The sequence below is a fragment of the Saccopteryx leptura genome, chromosome 7, assembly GCF_036850995.1.
Source record: "Saccopteryx leptura isolate mSacLep1 chromosome 7, mSacLep1_pri_phased_curated, whole genome shotgun sequence".
Lineage (NCBI taxonomy): Eukaryota > Metazoa > Chordata > Mammalia > Chiroptera > Emballonuridae > Saccopteryx > Saccopteryx leptura.
The window spans coordinates 60099392-60121980 of NC_089509.1; the positions used below are offsets into that span (position 1 = coordinate 60099392).

The 22589-nt window shown below is 36.5% G+C and overlaps 1 protein-coding gene across 1 annotated transcript in view; it reads right to left on the reverse strand.

The window, feature by feature from the left end:
* Positions 1 to 22589, reverse strand: part of OLA1 (Obg like ATPase 1) — a 195380-nt gene that overhangs the window by 47493 nt on the left and 125298 nt on the right. The window contains exons 6-7 of the mRNA XM_066345980.1: positions 3858 to 3938; positions 3446 to 3543 (exon numbers count right to left, since the gene is read on the reverse strand). Coding sequence (XP_066202077.1) covers positions 3446 to 3543; positions 3858 to 3938 — 179 coding nt within the window. The remainder of the gene's footprint in view (positions 1 to 3445; positions 3544 to 3857; positions 3939 to 22589) is intronic.

Sequence of the window (22589 nt, forward strand, 5' to 3'; positions counted from 1 at the left end):
AAAGGTGTGTATAGTATGATAAAATATTTTGAGAGAACACATTCACATGTTTATTATAGTATGTTGTAATTATTCTATTAGTTATTGTTAAATCTCTTACTGTGCCTGATTTGTAAATTAAACTTTATCATAGGGTATGTATAAACGGTAAAAAACCAAGTATATATAGGGTTTGGTACTATGTGCAGGGTCTTGAAATGCATCCCCCACAGATAAGAGGGACTACTATACTTAAAATAGGTTTGTTTTACAGATTTCATAGTTGGATGGAATAAACCATTAACAGAACAGCAAAGGTACAAAGATTAAAATTTAAATTCTTAATTAAGTAATGCTCTGAGAGTTCTAATGTCCTGTTTCTATCTCCTTGACACTATGACTCAATCTCAAATAAAAATTAATACAGCATATAGTATAATCTTAAAATTAAATAATAACTGATTGTTTAGAAAACGAAATCCTCAAGGGTTCAAAAATCATTGGCATCCACCAAAGACAAAAACAACAACTACTTCTGTATAGTTTTATTCATTCAAAGAACAGTAATTTGTAATAATAAACAAAGATTTCTGTGGATTCCCTTACATCTTGATTACTGTCACCTGATCATAACACAACTGCAACTAACTCTGCTACCATGTCAGTTTCTCTTCACGGACTAGATCTTAATCATAAATCAACAGTGACTAATTTAACACTGTTAAAACCAGTGAGTAGATGCGTGGAGCCATTCCACTTTTTATATCTTTCAAAAGGTCAATACACCTACTGAATAACACAATTGACTTTATCTTTCAAAATGCCTCCCTCTTTTCTAGGACTGAAAGATGTTACTATTTAAACTTAAAGTAGACTTCGGTAATTAAAATGTTCATTACTTCTGCAATAGTGACCCACTAAAATATAATTTTAGTCTTTCTCTCGTGGCCAAAATCATATACCCCTCCTTCCTCCTTCCTGACCATTTAAAATAAGTTTTCTAGATCTAAAAGACCTAGGAAAATATCTGTTACTGCTTCCTGCATCACTCTTAATTTGCCATAGTAGCATTACATAATAACCTTAAAAAACAAAACCTTTTCTTTTGCTATCGGAGCAACTAATACAAATGAAGCTTAGATAGAAACATTCTCAAAAAACAAAATGCTAGCACAAATTTTAAAAATTTAGTAGTGAAATGTATTTTAACTATTTACATCTGCTTGCAGTGTTATAAATGATGAAAACCTAGTGTTCATATCCCTCATAATAAAAATTTATTCTGCACTTTAATACAAAGGCTATGTTGCATAAACAGAGGATTTAAAGCTGTAGCAGAGAGGCTGAATGAAAGGCAAATGGCAATCTTTCTGGCTCCAGTAGATGCCATTCCCTATCACACAATGTTTCCCACTCATAAATACATGACAAATACTTCCTCAATCATTTTTTACGAGCAGGGATGCACAGGGGGTAGTCAATGGCTAGCTTGAGGGAAAATAGGAACAGCAGGCGGCAGAAACTGTACAGAAAATGGCTATGTGGTAAATTCTCTCCTGGAACATCACTCAGTTACTCAGTCTTTGATCTTGCAGCTACAATTACTCTAACTTCAACAAGAACTGACCCCCCCCAACCCACTAAACATACACACGACCCAAACCAGATCATTAGCTATATATAAAATCTAAAATTTGGTTTTATAAATAGGATCATCTATACTTCTACATTTTTATAAATTAAAATTTGCTATTTAGACAAGAGTTTACTTTCAGTTGGCTATAACCATATCATCATCACAACTGGTCTCACAAAAAACATGGGGTGTCTGGCGACAGCTAAATCACAGACTGGCGTCTCCCGAGCAGTCTGTCTACCATTAGGGTCTGGGAAATGGTATTTACTATACAATTAGAGCCAGAGAGTTCTACCTGTAATCATCCAAATACAGGTGTGAGAAGCCCCTTTGGGCAAGGAAACTGACTCATCCCTTTCCATGTAAACTTTGATGTCTGTATTGTTTCACAGAACCTTAGGAAACCTTGCCATTTATACCACAATGAGAAGATTTATTAACTGAGGTCAAGTAATAAATTTTAAAATTCCTTCCTAAAGGTAACAATTTTTAACACATTAATCATCAAATTTATAAGAATGTGAAACAAGACAGAACTGATTAGTTAAAATTTATCTATTGGAGGACACTGACTAGTCAGAACCAATTTTCCTGTTAAATTTATGCTTTCTAGAATATTACCAATAAAAAGGCCAAATTAAACTTCCTATCAGGAACACAAAATGTCTTATGGTAATATCAACAGGGCATTTTTAGTTGCAGTAATTTCACAGAATTTATTCTAATGATTTATTGGAGTTAACCATCTGACATTAATTATTGTTTTGGCTTCCAGTCTATGAATGTTTATTTTTCAGTTTAAAGCTTCTCACTCTTTGATATCATATGGAAATGAGAATTTTTAATGGAAAATTGAAACCATGTGCATCTAAGTACTTAATGAAGTACAGGGAAAAACTGACAATATATTTTAGGAGAATTCAGATATTTTGCTTTGGATAGTTTTGATTTGTTTGTATAACTTAATAGTATAAAATATTGAGGGGCCAGTGAGGCAAACCAAAGCAAGTACTATGCCAAATGTGTACATGTCCACATGTTATATGAACATATGATATTTTTGGAAGTTATTAGTGAATGAAAGAAAACCTTGACCATTTGGATTACATGTCAAAAATGATAATACATGAATGCATAATTTTTACTGTTGCACAGTTTTAAAGTATTTGAAACAAATACCTGGTCTTCCTCCTGCCTCACAGTTGTGTGTATGTTTTTTTAAACAAAGTTCTTAAAAGCATTCGATCTGGATTTTTAAATTTATGCCCAACTGTAATCCCAAGTGGATATTTTAAAGTCACATATAGTATCATCACAGCTAGAAATTCCTATTTAAAAATTTTACTGTTCCAACTACATTTATTCTCATTTGACAAGGAAAGCAAATGATGTCTATTAAATTTAAATTTGATAAGTAAATATGTATGATTTAATACTGCCTAATTAGTTTTTTTTCTTAAGTTTCCTCAGTGTAAATCAATTAGGAGACTCACCTGAGTATGTAAACACCAGACAAAGCTTTCTCATCCATTTAACTTTTTAATAATAAGAGGGAAAAAATTTAAAGACGGACAAATATAAGGTGATGGAAAATTATTTGACTTTGGGTGACAGGTATACAACATAATGAACAATTCAAATGCTATTGAAATGTTTACCTGAAACTTATGTATTCTTATTGATGACTGTCACCTTGTTAAAGTTAATTTTCTAAATAGAATTTTTAAAAAATTCAACATAGCAATAAGTGTGTGCGTGTGCGCACGTGTGTGTATGTGTACATACATACAGGGTATGATATGTCTGAGTATATCTGGGGAGGAAACTTACCATTTGTTTTTCTTTCTAATGTAGTCTTTTTCAGAAAGGTTAACTAGGTAGACCATTGGTTTTGAAGTCAGAAATAAGTGTTTGTTCAGCACTTCAATCTAAAGTGGGAGACAGAAAAAGAATCCTTTTAAAAACTTGAGTAACTATTGAATAAATCATTAAGTAACTTAAAAATAAACTCTTTAAACAAGTGGCCATTTTCATTTTCATAATTCTTGCTTCTAAAAGATTAGTTATTATAAAATATCAGGAGTAAGGGAAAAGATATAATTAACAAGCCAAGGAATAAGCAATTATTGACAGAACTAAAGTTTAACTAGATATAATTAATGTAAAATACTGACAACTCTAATTTGTTCTCTAAGAAATCAAAGCAAAGGCAATAGTAATAAATGGCATATTTATAACTTACCTCTTTGTCATTCCAATCATGATAGAAGCGAACAGGTTTCTTTTGATCTATAACCCAGGATTTGACTTTGCACATTATGTCCTATACACAGTTGAGAAAAAGGTAAATACAAGATGAATACTAAGCATTTAGAAACTACTAAAATTAAAAAGGAACTAAGTTACACAGATAATTATTTTCAATATCTCATTAAAAACAAAATATCAAGAAAAACAATATGGCATTAAAATATGAATACATAATATGTGAAATACTACCAAAATTAGTAAAAATCTCAAAACTTTTAAGACAGTTCAACTACACCAAAGATGAAAAAAGACAGTAATATTTCAACATTACCTAATGATGCCTCTTGCAAGATAAACATGCTATTAGAAAATGGAGAGGGGGAGTACTAGAGAGAGACTGAATTATAATTTTTTCCTTAAAAAGAAAACCAAATAGATAAAATTGAATCTATTATTGATAATCTATCCTCCAAAATATTATCTCAACTGACCAAAACCCTTTTTATTATGAATTAATTTTTTGCCAACACCTTCTCCCTGCCCACTTCTGTTCCCACTCCAACAATCCCCCTCCAGCCTGCCAAAGCCTCCATTACACAATGGCAAGAGCCCTGCACTGGTGACCTCCAACCAGCTGCATTCACTTTCAGAACATCTCTCTCTGTTGGAAATCTAAAGGCCTTTTAGTTAGCAAGCTAGTGTGCATTCAGAAGGAGTAACTGCAGGAAGAGCCCAATGTGCTTTGTTTCTCTGGCCTTTCTTCACAGAAAGATTAATCATCTGTGAAATGGAAACGGCAAACAGCAAGTGACACAAACTGAACCCTTCAAGCCTTTCCTCATCAGTTTTGTGGTTCTGAATCTAAAAGCTGCGTGTGGCAAGGTTCTCCTTACAGGCAGGTGTTAATAAAAGGCTCTAGGGTCTGAAAGGTCAAACTTAGCTCTTCCAGAAGAAGTGCATTTGGGAGTCATCTGTTTCTTGTTGTTGTTAAAGATAATTTATGGATATTTAAAATACGCAATTTAAAAGAATTTATTGTAATACACAATTATTAGTAATAGGTTTCTTGGATTTTCATCGATGTATTTTCCTTTACCATAAATTATTCTTCTATGAATATTCACTCGTATAAATTACCTCAATATTTAGTATACCTTCCTTCCAAGACTTGCAGTTACCAACAGGAAAAATAAGGAAAAAGCCCTATATCCTTAGATCCTGATTTAAAACACTCCAGGAAAAGGACTTCCCACAGATTTTAACAAGGAAGGGGCAAGCTAAAAACTTTTAATGAAATCTAACATGTTCTGCTTAAGAATAATCACTTTTACACTTCTATAACAGAATTTCACTCATAAATGTTTAAAAGTGGCTAATGTAACACCATTTCCTACAAGGAGAAGATCAAAGTGCTATATTACAAATGCATTATGATTAAAAAAGCCCTGTGCAGCCTTGCTATTAACTGTTCTTTAAACCCTAAAAGGCTTCCCATAGATCTCACTTGGCACTGCATATACAACCTTTGACAAGTAATGTAGACCATTTTTATTCATTGCCTAAAATTGTAGGCAATTATGTGCGTCACACTGGCCACCTGCAAATTCTGAATGCCTGCTCCAGTTGTCAGTGCAAAAAACTAATGTCGGAGGGGATTAATCTAGGGGGAGAGAGTCCTCTTTAATGGCTCCAGCAGGTGAAATGGCCCAGCTGGTTACTCTGATGAGTGGCCAGAAAAGCCTATGTAGAGATACGCAACAAGATTATACAAAAGAAGGAGAAAACAGTAGTACCATCTTATATTTGGTGCCATTAGTTTTTTTGCAATTAAAAAAAGAAAAGAGAAAAAACAGACAAAAGAAAGCCAAACCAAAAATAAGGAAATTAAATTTTAATTATATAAAAAAATATAAAATACTTTTGTAACTATAACCATTTTTATAAAACATAAGGGCTTCAATAAATGCTGATCACTAGTAAAGGAATTTCAGTATTTCTCTCTCATTTTAAATTAACTAGACCATCACTTCAGATGAAAGTCTTATCACAAATGCTTTCTGGTGTTCATTTCCACCCCCCCCATACCAACAAACTATATTATAAAATAGAAGCACTCAAATTTTAAAGACAATTAACTCACAAAGTTCCCAAACATTCAAATTTCCTTAGAAAAATTTATAGATTTCTGAACAGTTGAAAATAAAAATATACTTTATATATATTACTAAAAAAATGTCAGTTTTGATAAAAATAGACTGATCAGATAAGATTACTTTTATAAATAATCATTATATGTTATAGTTGCATGTGTTATTTTTCTTTAAGTAAAAATTAATTTTAATTTTAGCAAGAAAGTAAAAGATACTATATTCCTTATCAGGAAAACTTCTGATCAGATATAAAAAAAACATTTGGATTTATTTGCATGGAATACTTAATGGATTGACTGAAATTTCTTTCCTTATGCTTGTATTTATAAAATTATGATTAGAATAAAAGTTTCCAGTTTAATGAATCTGATTGACAAGATAATCTAGTACATACCTAGATTACTTTTAACAAATTAGAATACAATAAAAACACTTTAATGCTTGACAACTTGGAAGTTATTTTAAGATTTTGTTTTTCTTTAGTAGCATCATTATGTAAAAATACAAACTCAGGAAGAGTACTGTTTTGATACTGTAGAAAATTCTTCATTTTCAAAATAATTTCTGTATATAATTTCTGGTTATTTGAACTTTTTGGTCACATGGCAGTAATGTGAGTATACTAATGCTAGACATAACAGCTTAATGGTAAGTATGGGAATAAATCCTAGTCTACCACTAATCAGGTCTGTGACCTATTACTTCACTGATAAAATTCAGATGGGGATACTATCTACCTCATGGGGGTTGCTTGAAGATCAAAAGAGGTAACGCATATAAGGTGTTTAGTGCAGTTCTTAGCACAGAATAGGTTTTCAGTCAATGTGAGCTGTTGCCATTGTTATGATTGTAGAAAGAGTAAATGTCAATGATCTACAAAATGGCAATATATTCTCTTTGGTACTCCTTTAAAGTAAATATGAATACATCTTCCACAACCAAACAATTGTTCATTAATTAATTAATTGTTCATTTTCTTCATATTTCTGAAAGTTACCAACAATACTGACTTCCTTAGTGAAAACTCAATTCAGACTTCTAGTCTTTATATTCTACAAGAACTAGCTAGCTTTTGCTGAACTACCTTTTAACTGCAAAGAAACAATGCAAACTCATCTTGAAGACCTCACTCTTCTACTTTGACTCTTCTTATGCAAAGCCTCATATTTCACTTTTGGAATGCTCTATTTTTACATATTTTATTATTGTTGTTAATAGCAGCTGTAACGTATTTAGACTCAGGAAGGATGTGTGACTTGCTTAAATTCCCATAGCTAGTAAATAAATGGCATGGCTGAGATTCAAATTCAAGTCTAAGTGACTCAAAATTCATGTTCTGTCCTATCACCCTGCCCTATATGTCTTCCTTACTTTCTAATTGCTCCTAGATTAGCCTAGGCATTCCCAAGGTTGTTATTCAAAGTCCTCATTTTCATTCCAAGGTCATCAGAGAAATTCAATATTCTTATTATCTGGATACAATCTCTGATTGTCAATCCATGACTCACAAAAATATTTTTCTTTGCACAAAATAACATAATCCAAATATTTATTAGATTTTCCAAGACTAAGTATTAGACTTCTCTATTTTAGTATTCTTCAGTTCCCATAGCAGGATTTATTCATCTCTGATCCAGATTTCAGGGGTCCCTTCACTCTGAAATAGTATTTAAAGTTCTCTGTTTCTGTGCCTTTGAAGGATAATGGCATAATCTTCCAAATGATTTTTTTTTATTTTAAAGATTTTATTTATTGATTTTTAAAAAGAGAGGGAGAGAGAGAAGGCGAGAAGCATCAACTCATAGTTGCTTCACTTTAGTTGTTCATTAATTGTTTCTCTTTTGTGCCTTGATCAGGCAAGCCCGGGGTTTCAAATCAGTAGTGACTTCAGCATTCCAGGTCGATGCTCTATTCACTGTGCCACCACAGGTTGACCCAAATGGTTTAAAAAGAGATTTATGATCCAAAAAAATCAAGAACAATGGTTGTGAGGGACTCTGTGGCAATACTTTAAAGCAACAATAGCCAATGAAGTAAATGTTCCAGGTTCATGGACTTCCAGACCTGAAGTTCAGACCCTGACCTCAAACTTACTTCTGCCAGAACCTCCACTCAATTTTCATCTATTCTGATCAACACTGTACAAATAAAAATTCTAATCAAAATTCTGTAATGTTTATCTAACATAATTCCAGTTAAAATGATTATTTATAATAATTATTCTATTTTTTTCTTATTAATTTATTGTGTTTACATAGACTCTAGTGTCCCCCTGAAATACATCCTCCCCTCCCCCAATAATCATTATTCTAAACGAATGACATGCTTGAGAGTAAAAAAATGGTTAGAGAGAAAAATGTGTCCTAATTTACTATATATTAAAATAAACCATAAAACTACAGTATTTAGAACAGTGTGATACTAGCAAATAGAAGAGAGGTACAGATTAGAAACAACCTAAAAATCCATAAATTGGAGATTTGCTAATTATGAAATATTCTTATAATAGAAAAATTTTTATCCATTAAGACAAGATATATCTATATATACCTTCACATGGGAAAATGTCCAAAATATATTGCTAAGTGAAAGAAGCAGGTTCAGAACAATGGAATAAGGTTAAGAACATGGATTTTGTCATCAAACACATTTGGGTATGAGTCCTGGCTCTGCCACTTTCTAGCTATGTAACTTTGGGGCAGTTACTTAACCTAAGTTTGTTTCTGTAAAACTGGGATAACAATTCCAATTCAAAATATGGTGATTGTGAGAATTAAATGAGACAATACATGTAAAGTAACTGCCCCAGTTCCAGGAACACAGTAAACATTCAATAGATATTAAGTATTAGTATTTATGGCAGAATGCATAATGTGATTCCATTTGTGGTTTGAAACTGTATATAATACATATAAGTAAATATATTCAAATAATAAAACCAGATAGATGTCATTCCAAATTGTTAGTAACAAAAATCTCTAAAAGATTGGATTCCAGAAAACTCTCATTTTCTGTCTTCTTTTTTAAAACTACAATGCTGCCTGACCTGTGGTGGCTCAGTGGATAAAGCGTCGACCTGGAACGCTGAGGTCGCCAGTTCGAAACCCTAGGCTTGCCCAGTCAAAGCATATATGGGAGTTGATGCTTCCTGCTCCTCCCCCCTCTCTCCCCCCTTCTCTAAAATGAATAAATAAAATTTAAAAAAAAATTAAAACTACAATGCTGTTTTTATTTATTTTTTAACTAGCATACCATCTTTAGAATAGGAAAAAAAGTAAGAGTATATTTACGGGGTGAGAGTAAAAGAAGTACTTCATCTATTCTCTGCTCACCAACTACAATCCTAAAATTTGATGGTTAAATGGCAGGACTTGGCAGTTTATCAAGTCTAAATGACTGACTTTTAAAAAAATTTTTCCAGCCTTGGCTGGCTCAGTGGATAGAGCATCAGCCTGGCATACAGAAGTCCCAGGTTCTATTCCTGGTCAGGGCACATAAGAGAAGCAGCCATCTGCTTTTCTTCCTTTCCCTCTCCTCCTTCTTTCCCTCTTCCTCTCCCACAGCCAGTGGCTCAACTGGTTGTCAGCCCCAGGTGCTGAGGATACAGCTAGTGCTCAACTTATGACCACGATTGGTTCCAACAGACCGGTCGTAACACGATTTAGTCGTAAGTTGAGTAGGCTATATGTACAGTACTGTGAAATGATGTTATAAAAATCTTTAAGTTATATTTTATCATAATTTTCTTTCATTACTGTTATATATCATAATTTCTTTGTTCATTTTATGCCATTTGTATCATCTCTACACCATTTTGTTTCTTATTTTTACATTCATCAGGTTTAAGTAAGACACTGCATTACCAGTACAACTGGTTTAATATTTGCAAAGACAATTTCCTCTTGGTAGACATCTTGGGAGGGGTTTGATGAAAAATATCCAAGACACAAAACATAAATTCCTGTACCAAGTCTGGGATAACAGTTGAAATGGTGTACACGGAGATGGCAGTGCTGCTGGAAGCTGGTCCGCACTGTCATATGCCCAGCTTGGCAACGCTTGTGCTGCCAGACGTGGAGCAGTCGTGGCTAGCGATTGTGGTCATAAAGTCGAATGGTCGTAAGTTGCATAGGTCGTAAGTCGATCAATATTTGTAGTTCAGTTGGTTCTAGCATCAGCCTCAGGCACTAAAAATAGCTTGGCTGATTTGAGCACAGGCTCCAGACAGGGGTTGCTAGATGGATCCCGGTCAGGGTGCATGTAGGAGTCTGTCTCACTATCTTCCCTCCTCTCACTTAATAAGAAAAGATTTTCCTTTGATTTGATAGAGAGAAGAAGGGGGAAAGGGAGGGAGGGGGAAGAGAGAGAGAAACATCAACTTATTCACTTAGTTGTTCAATTTTGTGTGTACTCATTGATTGGTTCTTGTATGTGCCCTGACTGAGGGGTCAAACCTGTAACCTCTGGAGCCAGGTCAACACTTTATATACTGAGCACCCTGGCTAGGACTCTTATTCTGTAATAATTATAGCCTCCAAGCCTGATACTTCCTTCTAGCCAAACTTGCTACCCTAATACATGATGCTGACACTCAGATGAACTGACCTATGCTGGTTGGGGGCTTTAACACAGCATAGCCAACAATTCCCTCACACCAGAATAATGGGGGCAAGGCCTCCAGCTCAAAATAGTCTGGCTAGAAGTCCACTAATACAGTTTCCTCCTATTCTAACCCAAAGTATCCCCTTTAAATATTCCAAATTGAGACAAAAACAATCTGGGCTCTCTCACCAAACAGGCCTCTATTGTATAGTCTAAATTGAGATTAAGCATTTGTTGCTCTATGAGAAGAATGTTGGTATATATATTTATGGAGATTACACATACAACCTATCACCTTTCTACACAATGTGATTATGTACAGATTAATTCTTGCAATAAGCTAGATAGAATGTAGACTGGCAGTTGTGGGTTTTCAGCTATGTGATTCACTACAGTTAAGACTGAGAGGCCCTGGCCAGTTGTCTCAGTGGCAGAGTGTCAGCCCAGCGTGTGGATGTCCTGGGTTTGATTCCCAGTCAGGGCACACAGAAGAAGTGTCATTCTGCTTTTCCACTCCTTCCTTCTCTCTCTCTTTCTCCCCCCACCCCTTCCTGCAGCTATGGCTAGACTGATTCGAATGAGTTGACCCCAGGCAATGAGGATGGCTCTGGTGGCCTCTGCCTCAGGTGCTAAAACAGAGCAATGCCCCAGTTGGCTATAATACTGACCATTTGGAATGAACACCAATTCATTCTTAAGGTATAGAGCTCAGCAAAGGATTTGATCATTACTAAGAAGAGGAAGGCAATTGTCCCTATGATTCCTGTAAATAAGCCTGAATGGATTTTGCCATGTTCAAAGGACAAGGGTTAGGGAGGAGGGAGCACCCACAAATCCTTTTTTAATAAAAAGGCTACTGAATAAGGACAGTCAAAAAGAAAAAAAAATGATCACACACACATACAACCTTCTTAATGAATTATCTGGGATACCTAGCAGAATGCAAAAAAAAAAAAACCCCATCCATGAAACAGGAGTATGAGGCCATAAAAAGAGCACAGAGTGAGGTTAGAAAAAAATGAATGAGGCCCTGGCCGATTGGCTCAGTGGTAGAGCGTCAGCTGAGCATGTGGGTGTTCCAGGTTCAATTTCCAGTCAGGGCACACAGGAGAAGTAACCGTCTGCTTCTTCACTCCTCCCCTGCCCTCTTCTCTCTTCTCTCTCTCTCTCTCTCTCTCTCTCTCTCTTCCTCTCCTGCAGCCATGGCTCAATTGGTTCAAGCACATCGGACCTGGGCGCTGAGGATGGCTCTATGGAGCATCCACCTTGGGTGCTAAAAATAGCTCAGTTGCAAACATGGCCCCAAACGGGCAAAGTATCAGCCCCTGACAGGGGTTGCTGGGTAGATCCCAGTCGGGGCACATGTGGGAGTCTGTCTCTCTAGCGCCCCTCCTCTCACTTGGAAAAGAAGAAAAAAAATAAATGAAATGAAATGTCAAGAGAGTTGACAAATTAAGGAAGATTTTTAAGGAAACCAAAATCAAAGAAGAAAAATAAAAATCCAAATTGGAGATTCAACGAATATGGCAGAAGACAATTAGTAGTTTGGAGGTCAAACCTGAGAAGGGTAATTATGCTCAAATACAACACATATTTGCTATAACATTCATAAGTTACCTAGAGCTTGATGAAGTATCACAGAAAGAACACATGCCTGTAACTACAACCTAACATATAGGATATTATTAGCAATGCAGTCATAATGTTCCACTCCTCTCCAAAGTCTTTGTATTACATATTAACTTACTATTAGAATTTATAGAAAAGGAATCATACAGTATGTATTGTACCTGGCTTCCTTGTTCAACATTGTGAAATCTATCTGTGTTGTTATATCTAGCAGTAGTTTGTTGTTTCTTTGCCATGCAATATTCCACTGTAGGAATATTCCACAATTTATGTGTTCTACTATTGAACACTTCTGTTGTTTATGCTTTAAAGTTATTTATGCTATTAAAGATATTATAGATAAAGCTGCTATAAACATTTTTGCAAATTTCTGCACTCATTTCTCTTCAGTAAATGCTTAAGACTGAAATCGTTCAGTCATGGTCGTGTTTTTACCCAAACTTAGACTATACTGCTCATCAGTTTTCAAAAACAGACACTTCACTTACTATACATTTTTTCTAACACTCGATATTGTCAGGCTTCTTAATTTATGGTAAGTTTGTGATACATCTCACTGTAGTTTGAATTTACAGTTTCCTAATGATTTCCTTTTTCATGAATTATTTGTTCAAGCTTTTTACCCATTTTTCTATTGGATTGTCTTATTTATTTGTAATTCTTTACAAATTGTGTAGGTAAGTTCTTTGTTAGTGTAAATATTTTTTCACTCTGTATTATACCTTTTCTCTCTCTTGTTTAACAGAAATTCTAATTTTAATGTATTCTAATTTTTAAATATCTTTATGATTACTGCTTTTCATGTCCTATTTTAAAAAAATATTTATCTATTCCAAGGTCATAAACAGATTCTTTATTATATTATAGGTGTTTTATTCTGTAAGAGTTTCACTTTTTACTCTATCTTTACTTTTTAAAAAAGGTTTTATTTATTGATTTTAGAGAGAGGAGAGAAAGAGAATGGGGGAGAGGGAAGCATCAACTCATAACAGTTGCTTCTCATATGTGCCTTGATCAGGCAAGCCCAGAGTTTTGAACCGGCAACCTCAGCATTAACCAGATCAACACTTTATCCACTGTGCTGTCCTGGCATGATTTACAATTCAACTCCAAAAGGCCTGGCTATACTATGCTTCCTGCTCTTGAATATTGTTGGATTTCCATTTCCCTTCTCGTCCTGTATTTTAAAAATAAGAACACATTTCTTGAAATAGCTTAACTCGAGTCTCTGTTACTTACAACAAAAAAAATCTCAGTTAAAATTTACAATAAAACTTCTGAGATTCAATGACTCAAGTTTTACCCCTAGCAGATCATACCCATTTGTTCACATAATGTACATATTATCAAATAAGAAGTAAAATATTTTCCCCTAAAACTTTAAAAACAATAACAACAATGATTTGCTTAAAATAATGGCTGAAAACTGAAAATGCAGTGTTACAATCACCATTATATTAATCCTGGTCAATTATGCTTAAACTCTCATGCTTCTCATCCCCATTCAAGAAAAAGGAGATACTACCTCAATCCTCCCCACTAGCCTAAGAGTATCATTGTTAAAAATCCCTCAATTATGCAGAGAACAATTGGAGAAATATGATAACCATTTCTCCAGAACCCATGAAGTAACGCCATCTACCATAGTTTTGACTTCTACAATGGTATTACCATATCAAATTAAGCAACTTGTCATTGTATTTTGAAAATTTTATAAAACATTCCTAGCTTTGGGGTACTGTATATTTCATAAACTCAAATAATGAGCTGCATTAATTTCTAATCACATTCTTGGTTCATTCATTATTAAATGGTCTGCTACATTTAATAAATAGTTTTTAACTTTGGGGTTCACTTCCTTAAGTTTTTATAAAAGCAATAAAATCAAAGTAAAAACATTTAAGAGCTTGACCAGGCAGTGGCGCAGTGGATAGAGCGTCGGACTGGGATGCAGAGGACCCAGGTTTGAGACTTCGAGGTCACCAGCTTGAGCGCGGGCTCATCTGGTTTGAGCAAAAGCCCACCAGCTTGAACCCAAGGTCGCTGGCTCCAGCAAGGGGCTACTCGGTCTGCTGAAGGCCCGTGGTCGGGGCATATGTGAGAGAGCAATCGATGAACAACTAAGGTGTTGCAATGCGCAATGAAAAACTGATGATTGATGCTTCTCATCTCTCTCTGTTCCTGTCTGTCTGTCCCTGTTTATCCCTCTCTCTGACTCACTCTGTCTCTGTAAAAAAAAAAAAAAAAATTTTAAGAGAAAAAGTTCATAACTTTACTACCCTAAGCCACTATATCATTTAATATTTTCTTCTAGATGATTTTCAATAGATTTCTTCAAAAATGTTATAACCATAATGTACATGTGGTTATACACGATGTACAATGATGTTATAACAGTATTATTCACAATAGTCAAAATGTAGAAACCCTAATGTCCACAAAATGTGGTATATATATATATACCATGTTTCCCTGAAAATAAGACAGTGACTTATATTAATTTTTGCACCTAAAGACGCACTAGGTCTTATTTTCAGGGGATGTCTTTTTTTTCCATGAATAAGAATTCACATTTATTGTTGAACAAAAAATCAACATTTATTAATACACTGTAGTCATGTCATCACAAACATCAGCATAACCAGCCAAACTCTGAATTCCATCAAGAATTTCTTGTGACTCTATTCCCATGTACAACAATCTACCATTTCCCCGAAAATAAGACAGTGTCTTACATTAATTTTTGCTCCTAAAGACGTGCTAGGTCTAATTTTCATGGGAGGCCTTTTATTTCTAAGCTTGAAAAAAATTGCACTAGGTCTTATTTTTGGGGATGTCTTATTTTCAGGGAAACAGGGTAGTATTATTCAGCCTTAAAAAGGAATGAAATTCTGACACATGCTACAGCATGGATGAACCTTGAAAACATTATGCTAAATTAAATAAGCCAGATATAAAAAAATGACACTTTTTATATGATTCCACTCATATGAGGTTTCTACATTAGGCAAATTCATAGGCAAAGAAAGTAGAATAGGGAATCCTAGGGATTGGGAGGGAGAAGAAATGGGGAATTGTCAAAGGACACAAGAGTTCCAGTTTGGAAATGGATAGTGGTGATGGTTATAAGACATTGTGAATGTACTTAATGCCACTAAATTGTACCCTTGAAGAAGTTAAAGTGGTAAATTTTATATAATGTATAGTTTGCCACAATAAAAAAATATTTCTGCTTTAGGCCATGTCTTAAATGATGACTAAGAAATGAGGATGAAGAAGAAGCAAAAAGGATCAAGTTCTAGTAAATTAACTCATGTAAACCCAAAATTTGTTTAGCTCACTGTCAGGGGAGTTGGGAAAATGTAGGTCAGGGAAGGCCAAATCGCAAAGAAATTTGTGAGCCATGAACTTTATGTTGGCAGCATCATATAGAAAGATTGTCAGAAATAATAAAGTGAATAACATAATTAGGTCTGCATTTTATATATATTTGTGGAAAACAAGCAAGAATGGAGGTAAAGAAATCAGTAAAAATTGCAAAAATAAACATACAAGAGGCCCAAACTAAAAAAGTTATGAAAACAAGGAAGGAAGAGATGTAGGAAATATTCAGGAGATAAAATCAATAAGGATAGGATATAAATGGTAAAGTAAAGAGGAGTCAAAATTACTGGTTTTCAGTTCAGATCATTTGGTTTCATTAACTAAGTTAGAGACTATGAGAGTAGAGAATATGGGAAGAAAAATGAAATTGCAGTTCAGCTTCACCAAGTATTTTTAGTATCTTGTTATTTTAGAAATAATCTTTTTAAGTCATGTAAGAATAGTTCTGGAATAATACATAAGAATCTAAAGAGAAGAAAAGGGTAAATGAGAGACAAAGTGGGAGAATTTTACTGTTACAATATATTCTTTTGAATCTTTTGAGTTTTTGAGAAAAACATATCAATTACATAGTCAAATATTTTAATGATTTTTTAAAAAGTTATGTAAAAATCAACTTTAAAGTTCTACCATAAAAGAATAATGAGAAACCTGACCAGTGGTAATGTGTAGTGGACAGTGTGTCAACCTGCAGTGCCAAGTTCGCTAGTTGGAGTCCCTAGGTCACAGGTTCAAACAGCTGTCAAGGCACATACAAGAAGCAATCTTGTATTATATTTTCCCATGTATATGACGCATCTTAATTTGGGGGCCCAAAATTTGGAGAAAAAAAAATTACATAAAGTTACTGAACTCAAGTTTTATTCATCATAAAATTCATACAACTCCTTTCTGCACAAAAAGCAGGAAATGCAAGTAAACAAACTACAACCACTGTATAAGACGCACCCAGTTTTTAGATCCCAAATTTTCCAAAAAAGGGTGTGTCTTATACATGGGGAAATACGGTAGATGCTTCTCTTTCTCTTTCTCTCTCTCACCCCTTCCTCTATTTAAAAAAAAAAACAAAAACGAATGAGAAAAAATCTGCTAATAGCTATATGTTTTGGGGGACCTTAATTATAACTCAGAGCTATTGACCAAAAAAAGACTCATTAGTTATAATTTCTGGTTGCATTCTTTAGCTGATTCATTAAATGACTTTATTATATAAACATTTTTTAAGTATGATGATTTCCAAATAATTGAGCAATACAAAATATATTGTTCCTAAAAGCCTTTTATCTTCATTTTCCAAATTTTTTGTTTCCAGATAAAATGTATACACACTTAAAGACATTTAAAATCAACACTGATCTTATGCCTTGGTGCTATTATTATAGCTTGAAATGTGTCCTCCAAAAAGCCCTAATTCCCATTACTCAGAGTATGACCTTATTTAGGAAAAGGTTAAGATGAGGCTATACTGGAGTAGGGTGGAACTATAATCCAATTATGACTGGTATCCTCGGAAGAGGAAACTTTGGACAGTGAGACAGACGGATGATGGCCATGTGAAGATGGAGGCTGAGATTGGAGTCACACTGCCACAAACTAAGAAACACCTGGGTTACCAGAAGCTGGAAAGCCAAGAAAAGATTCTCCCCTAGAGGCTTCAGAAGGAGTATGGCCCTGCCAACACACTGATGTCAGACTTCTAGCCTCCAGAACTGTGATAATATATTTCTATTGTTCTAATCCATCCAATTTGTGGTACTTGTTATGGCAGCCCCAGGAAACTAAAACACTTGGCTAATTAATACCAATAGGAAATGTTTACCTGACTCTGGCCTTCTTTAGTGCCTCAGTTTTATCTTAGACAGTAAGACTCACTATACAAGGTATCTTTATGTCACGATTTACCAAACTTACCCTCAGGAAAGATTCTGATTCAGTAAAAAGCTGGTTTATGTTTTAAGCTAGACTACAGTGTGTCTGTAAAGTCATGGTGCACTTTTGACTGGTCACAGGAAAGCAACAAAAGACGACAGAAATGTGAAGTCTGCACCAAATAAAAGGAAAACTCTCCCAGTTTCATACCTATTCAGTGCAGTTCGATGTGGGCTCACGCAGATTTTTTAGGGTTCCTTAGGTAGCTATCCTGTATAGCAGGCGACCCCAAATTACGGCCCGCGGGCCGCATGCGGCCCCCTGAGGCCATTTATCCAGCCCCCACCGCACTTCTGGAAGGGGCACCTCTTTCATTGGTGGTCAGTGAGAGAAGCACTGTATGTGGTGGCCCTCCAACGGTCTGAGGGACAGTGAACTGGCCCCCTGTATAAAAAGTTTGGGGATCCCTGCTAGCCTCTACAGATTCGTCACTGACTGATGGCCTACCAGAACGGGGTTTCTCCACCAAACTGCCGGTTTCCTTCAACTGCTTATTCCACCGAGTAATGTTATTCCTATGTGGTGGTGCTTTGTTATAAACGCGCTGATATTCACGTTGCACTTTGGTCACGGATTCGAATTTAGTGAGCCACAGAACACACTGAACTTTCCTCTGTACCGTCCACATCTCGAATGGCATGGCCGTGGGCTGCTTCGCTGTATACATGATGTTACGTCATCATCTGCACATGCTGCCACATCATCCTACAGGAACTGAGAGGGTTTTCCTTTTATTTGGTGCAGATTTCACATTTCTATCATCTTTTGTTGCTTTCCTGAGACTGGTCAAAAGTGCACCATGACTTTCCGGACACACTATATCTAAACCAAGTTTTTCTAGCTTATTCACATTAAAATACAAAAGCCATCCAAATCTAAAAAATGAAAAGTTCATGGAAAGAAAGGCTTTTGAATTTCTAAAAGATTATGTAGAAAATAAAGACACATTTGAATGAATATTAATGAAGAATCAGGTAAATATCTATGCATAAAATGATCTATCTATTTTTCTTTTAACTTTCAGGGAGCTATCTCTTTTACAACTTAGGATCTATGTCCAGTTAAAGGAAGGGTAGTCAACCTTTTTATACCTACCTCCCACTTTTGTATCTCTGTTAGTAGTAAATATTTCTAACTGCCCACCAGTTCCACAGTAATGGTGATTTATAAAGTAGGAAAGTAACTTTACTTTATAAAATTTATAAAGCAGAGTTACAACAAGTTAAAGTATATAATAATAATTACTTACCAAGTACTTTATGTCAAATTTTTGCTAAATTTGGCAGAATAAATCTTTATAAAACAACTTACTATAGCTAAATCTATCTTTTTATTTATACTTTGGTTGCTCCGCTACCGCCCACCATGAAAGCTGGAATGCCCACTAGTGGGCAGTAGGGACCAGGTTGACTACCACTGAGTTAGTCTCAATTCTGGCTCAATCCTGAGGGTGCCGGCTTGTGGGTCAAATAAGTTTGCAAATATGATGTATGTTTGCTCACTTATAGTTTGCATTAGGTGTGGGGGCAGGCTCTAAGCAGGCAGGATTCTTAACTAAACTAAGGCTTAGTTTTAAGATTAAGCCTTTCCCACCCTTTTAATACTAATATCTTCTCAACACTAAGCTTTTCCCCACACCCTTGACTGTTGCATGATGTGGGGTGGTTCACTCTTATGAGGAATCCCATTTATGCCTCAGATAAGTGGCTCTGTATCAGAGACTTCCTTATTTGTATACTGGCTTAAAGGCTTTAATTTCTACACTATAAAATAAGGTAGACCAGGGGCGTGCTCACTTTCTCTCTTCTCTATCTCAGTTCCTGAAATTAGCATCACAGAGGAGAAGCAGCCAAGATGGTGGAGTGCTGAAGGAGAAGCCACTTTGTGCAGAGAGAAGGAGATGGGGAACAGAGGTGAATAAGGTTGGTGAGGTAGAAACCAACTATTCTAGGAATAGTTGGATAAGCCAGTGGCTTTGGGAGCCCTGAATGGAAAGGGAAGTGTTTTCCCACTGTGTGTATTTCTCGCCCACCGGGTACAAACTAGGATGAAAGGTGATGGCCCACCAGTTCTTGGCTCCGTTGTTTCATTACAGTCTGTCCGAATCAAATGAGAACCTGCACGGGCCAGGTGGCTGTGATGGTGGCCATGGCTACTGGCTTTACACGGCTCTACCCCCAAAGTTGTTGGTTTGAGCCCTGGTCAGGGCACATTATGAGAAGAAATCAACGGCACAACTAAATGGAACAGTAAGCTGATGCTTCTCCCTTCCACTTTTTCTCCCTCCCTCTCCCCCTCTTTCATTCTCTCCCCCCATCTCCCTCCCTCTCTCCCTCTCTCTTCCTCTCTTTCAAAAATAAAAAATAAATCCCTGATTCTGTTAGCCAAGATTACAAACATAAACTGAAGAAGCCAATCACTTTTTAGAATATTAGGCCAATTGTCAGAGACTATAAGGAAACAATTATTTATTATTATTTTATTTTGAGCATAAGTTTATTAAAGCTGGGGATGGTAAACCTGACCAGTGGTGGCACAGTGGATAGAGCATTGACCTGGGACACTGAGGTCCCAGGTTCAAACCCCCAAGGTCACCGGCTTGAGTGCAGGCTCACCAGCTTGAGTGTGGGGTAGCTGACTTGAGTGTGGGATCATCCACATGATCCCATGGTTGCTGGGTTGAACCCAAGGTCACTGGCTTGAGCAAGGGGTCACTGGCTCAGCTGGAGCTCCCCAGTCAAGACATGGTATGAGAAGCAATCAATGAAGAACAAAAGTGACGCAACTACGAGTTGATGCTTCTCATCTCTCTCCCTTCCTGTTTGCCTCTCTCTGTCTCTCTCTCTCTCACACACACACACACACACAAATAAAAATAAAATAAGAAAAGCTGGGGACAATGAAATAAGGAATGGCTTAGAATAGAAGAAGCAATAGGAAAGAGTCAAGGTGGTGCTCCTTTGACTCTCCGGAAACATTATGGGAAAGAAGTAAGCCCACATGGGGCTACTTTGGCTCACTGGAAAGTCAGAGAAAAGGAGGCCTTGGAAACAGGTTCAGGAGGTTAGCCCAGGACGAGCTGCTGCTACCCATTGCTTCCCTGCTTGCAAGTCTCGTGAAGACCTTTAGAGCTTGGGAGATGCACGACTGAGAGAGAAGGTATGGGCATGCTCCTGGGAGGGGGGGGGGGCACCAAGAACTGATAACTTAATCACATAGGTACCCTCTTTGTATTGAAGAAACTAAAGATAATTCAGAAGCAAGGAAAAATATAAAACACCACAAAATTAAACTTGTGATCCTAAAGAATAACCAAAATAATAAAATAATTGGAACAAAAAATCAAGTGGTTAAAGAGACGTGTAGCAGAGACTGTCGGTGCCTGCCTATATCCCCTCTGCCCTCACAGGTCCAGTAGAGCTGAAGGCTTCTTACTGTAAGCATCTGTCTAAGCAGTGTGCTCAGACCACACAGACATCAAATGTCTGGGAGCCAACACTCCTAGGGGCAGCCCATAACCAATGGCTGATAAAAATTAGTTGATAATTACCTCAGCTTCCTTACCCTTTCAGTAGAAAAACTACAAGACACTTTGTACATGGTTTTCCCAAGGCCCCTAGCAGGACTGAGCCCCAGATGCTCAGGGTTTCTACCTGCTCATCTACACACTTTGTTTTTTTCTTCCTGGACTTAATTACCTACTCCCTAACTTGTGCTTCCTGAGATAGCTCCCAATAAAACTACTTGCTTTGGAGGAAACCCAACCTAAGACCTAAAACTAAATTTAGATTAAAAGGCAAAGAGTCTCATAAATTATGACTCAAAATGGCAGAGTCTTCAGAAAACTCAAGGAGTTTCTTCTTAATTTTTATTTATAAATTACATTACCTATACAATTTTCCAGGTTAGTGATGATGAAATCAATACTAAAGCCTATGACTTCTCATGTATGCATGTCTTCCAGCTTCACTTATCTTACCATGTTCCTTTTGGGTATGCTCCAGGCTATCAAGGAAATCAGCAGCACCACACAGGCCTCTGTGTTCCAAGACCAGGCACTTTGGGCCATAATTTATTGACAGTGTGCTTAATTAAGTTTAAATGTTAAGCTTTGGCCCTGGCCGGTTGGCTCAGTGGTAGAGCATTGGCCCAGAGTGTAAATGTCCCAGGTTTGATTCTCAGTCAGGGCACACAGGAGAAGTACCTATCTGTTCTCCACCCTTCTCCCTCTCCTTTATTTCTATCTATCTTTCTACCCCTCTACAGCCAAGGCTACATTGGAGCAAAGTTGGCCGGGCGCTGAGGATGGCTCCATGGCCTCCGTCTCAGGTGCTAGAATGACTCCCGTTGTAATAGAGCAACACCCCAGATGGGAAAAGCATCACCCCCTAGTGAGCATGCTGGGTGGATCCTGGTTGGGCACATGCAGGAGTCTGTCTCTCTGCTTCCCTGCTTCTCACTTCAGGAAAAAAAAAATTAAAAAGAAAAAAAGTTCAGCCTGATCAGGCAGTATCGCAGTGAATAGAGAATCAGACTAGAACACAGAGGACCCAGGTTCAAAACCCCAAGGTCGCTGGCTTGAGTTCATCCAGCTTGAGCACAGGCTCACCAGCTTGAGTGCAGGTCACTGGCTTGAGCATGGGATCATAGACATGACCCCATGGTCACTGGCTTGAGCCCAAAGGTCGTTTCCAAAGATGAAAAAATTAAAAATAAACACATGTATCAAAAATGCATGGTGCTTGACTGGTGGTGGTGCAGTGAATAGAACATTGACCTGGGATGCCAAGGTCTCAGGTTCGAAACCCTAAGGGCACTGACTTGAGTGGGGACTCATTCAGCTTGAGCACCAGGTCATTGACTTGAAGCCCAAGGTCTCTGGCTTGAACAAGAGGTCACTGGCTTGGCTTGGGGCCCCTGGTCAAAGCACATATGAGAAACAATCAATGAAAAACTAAAGTTCCATAACTACAACTTGATACTTCTCATCTTTCTCCCTTCCTGTCTCTCTCTCTCAGATTTAAAAAAAA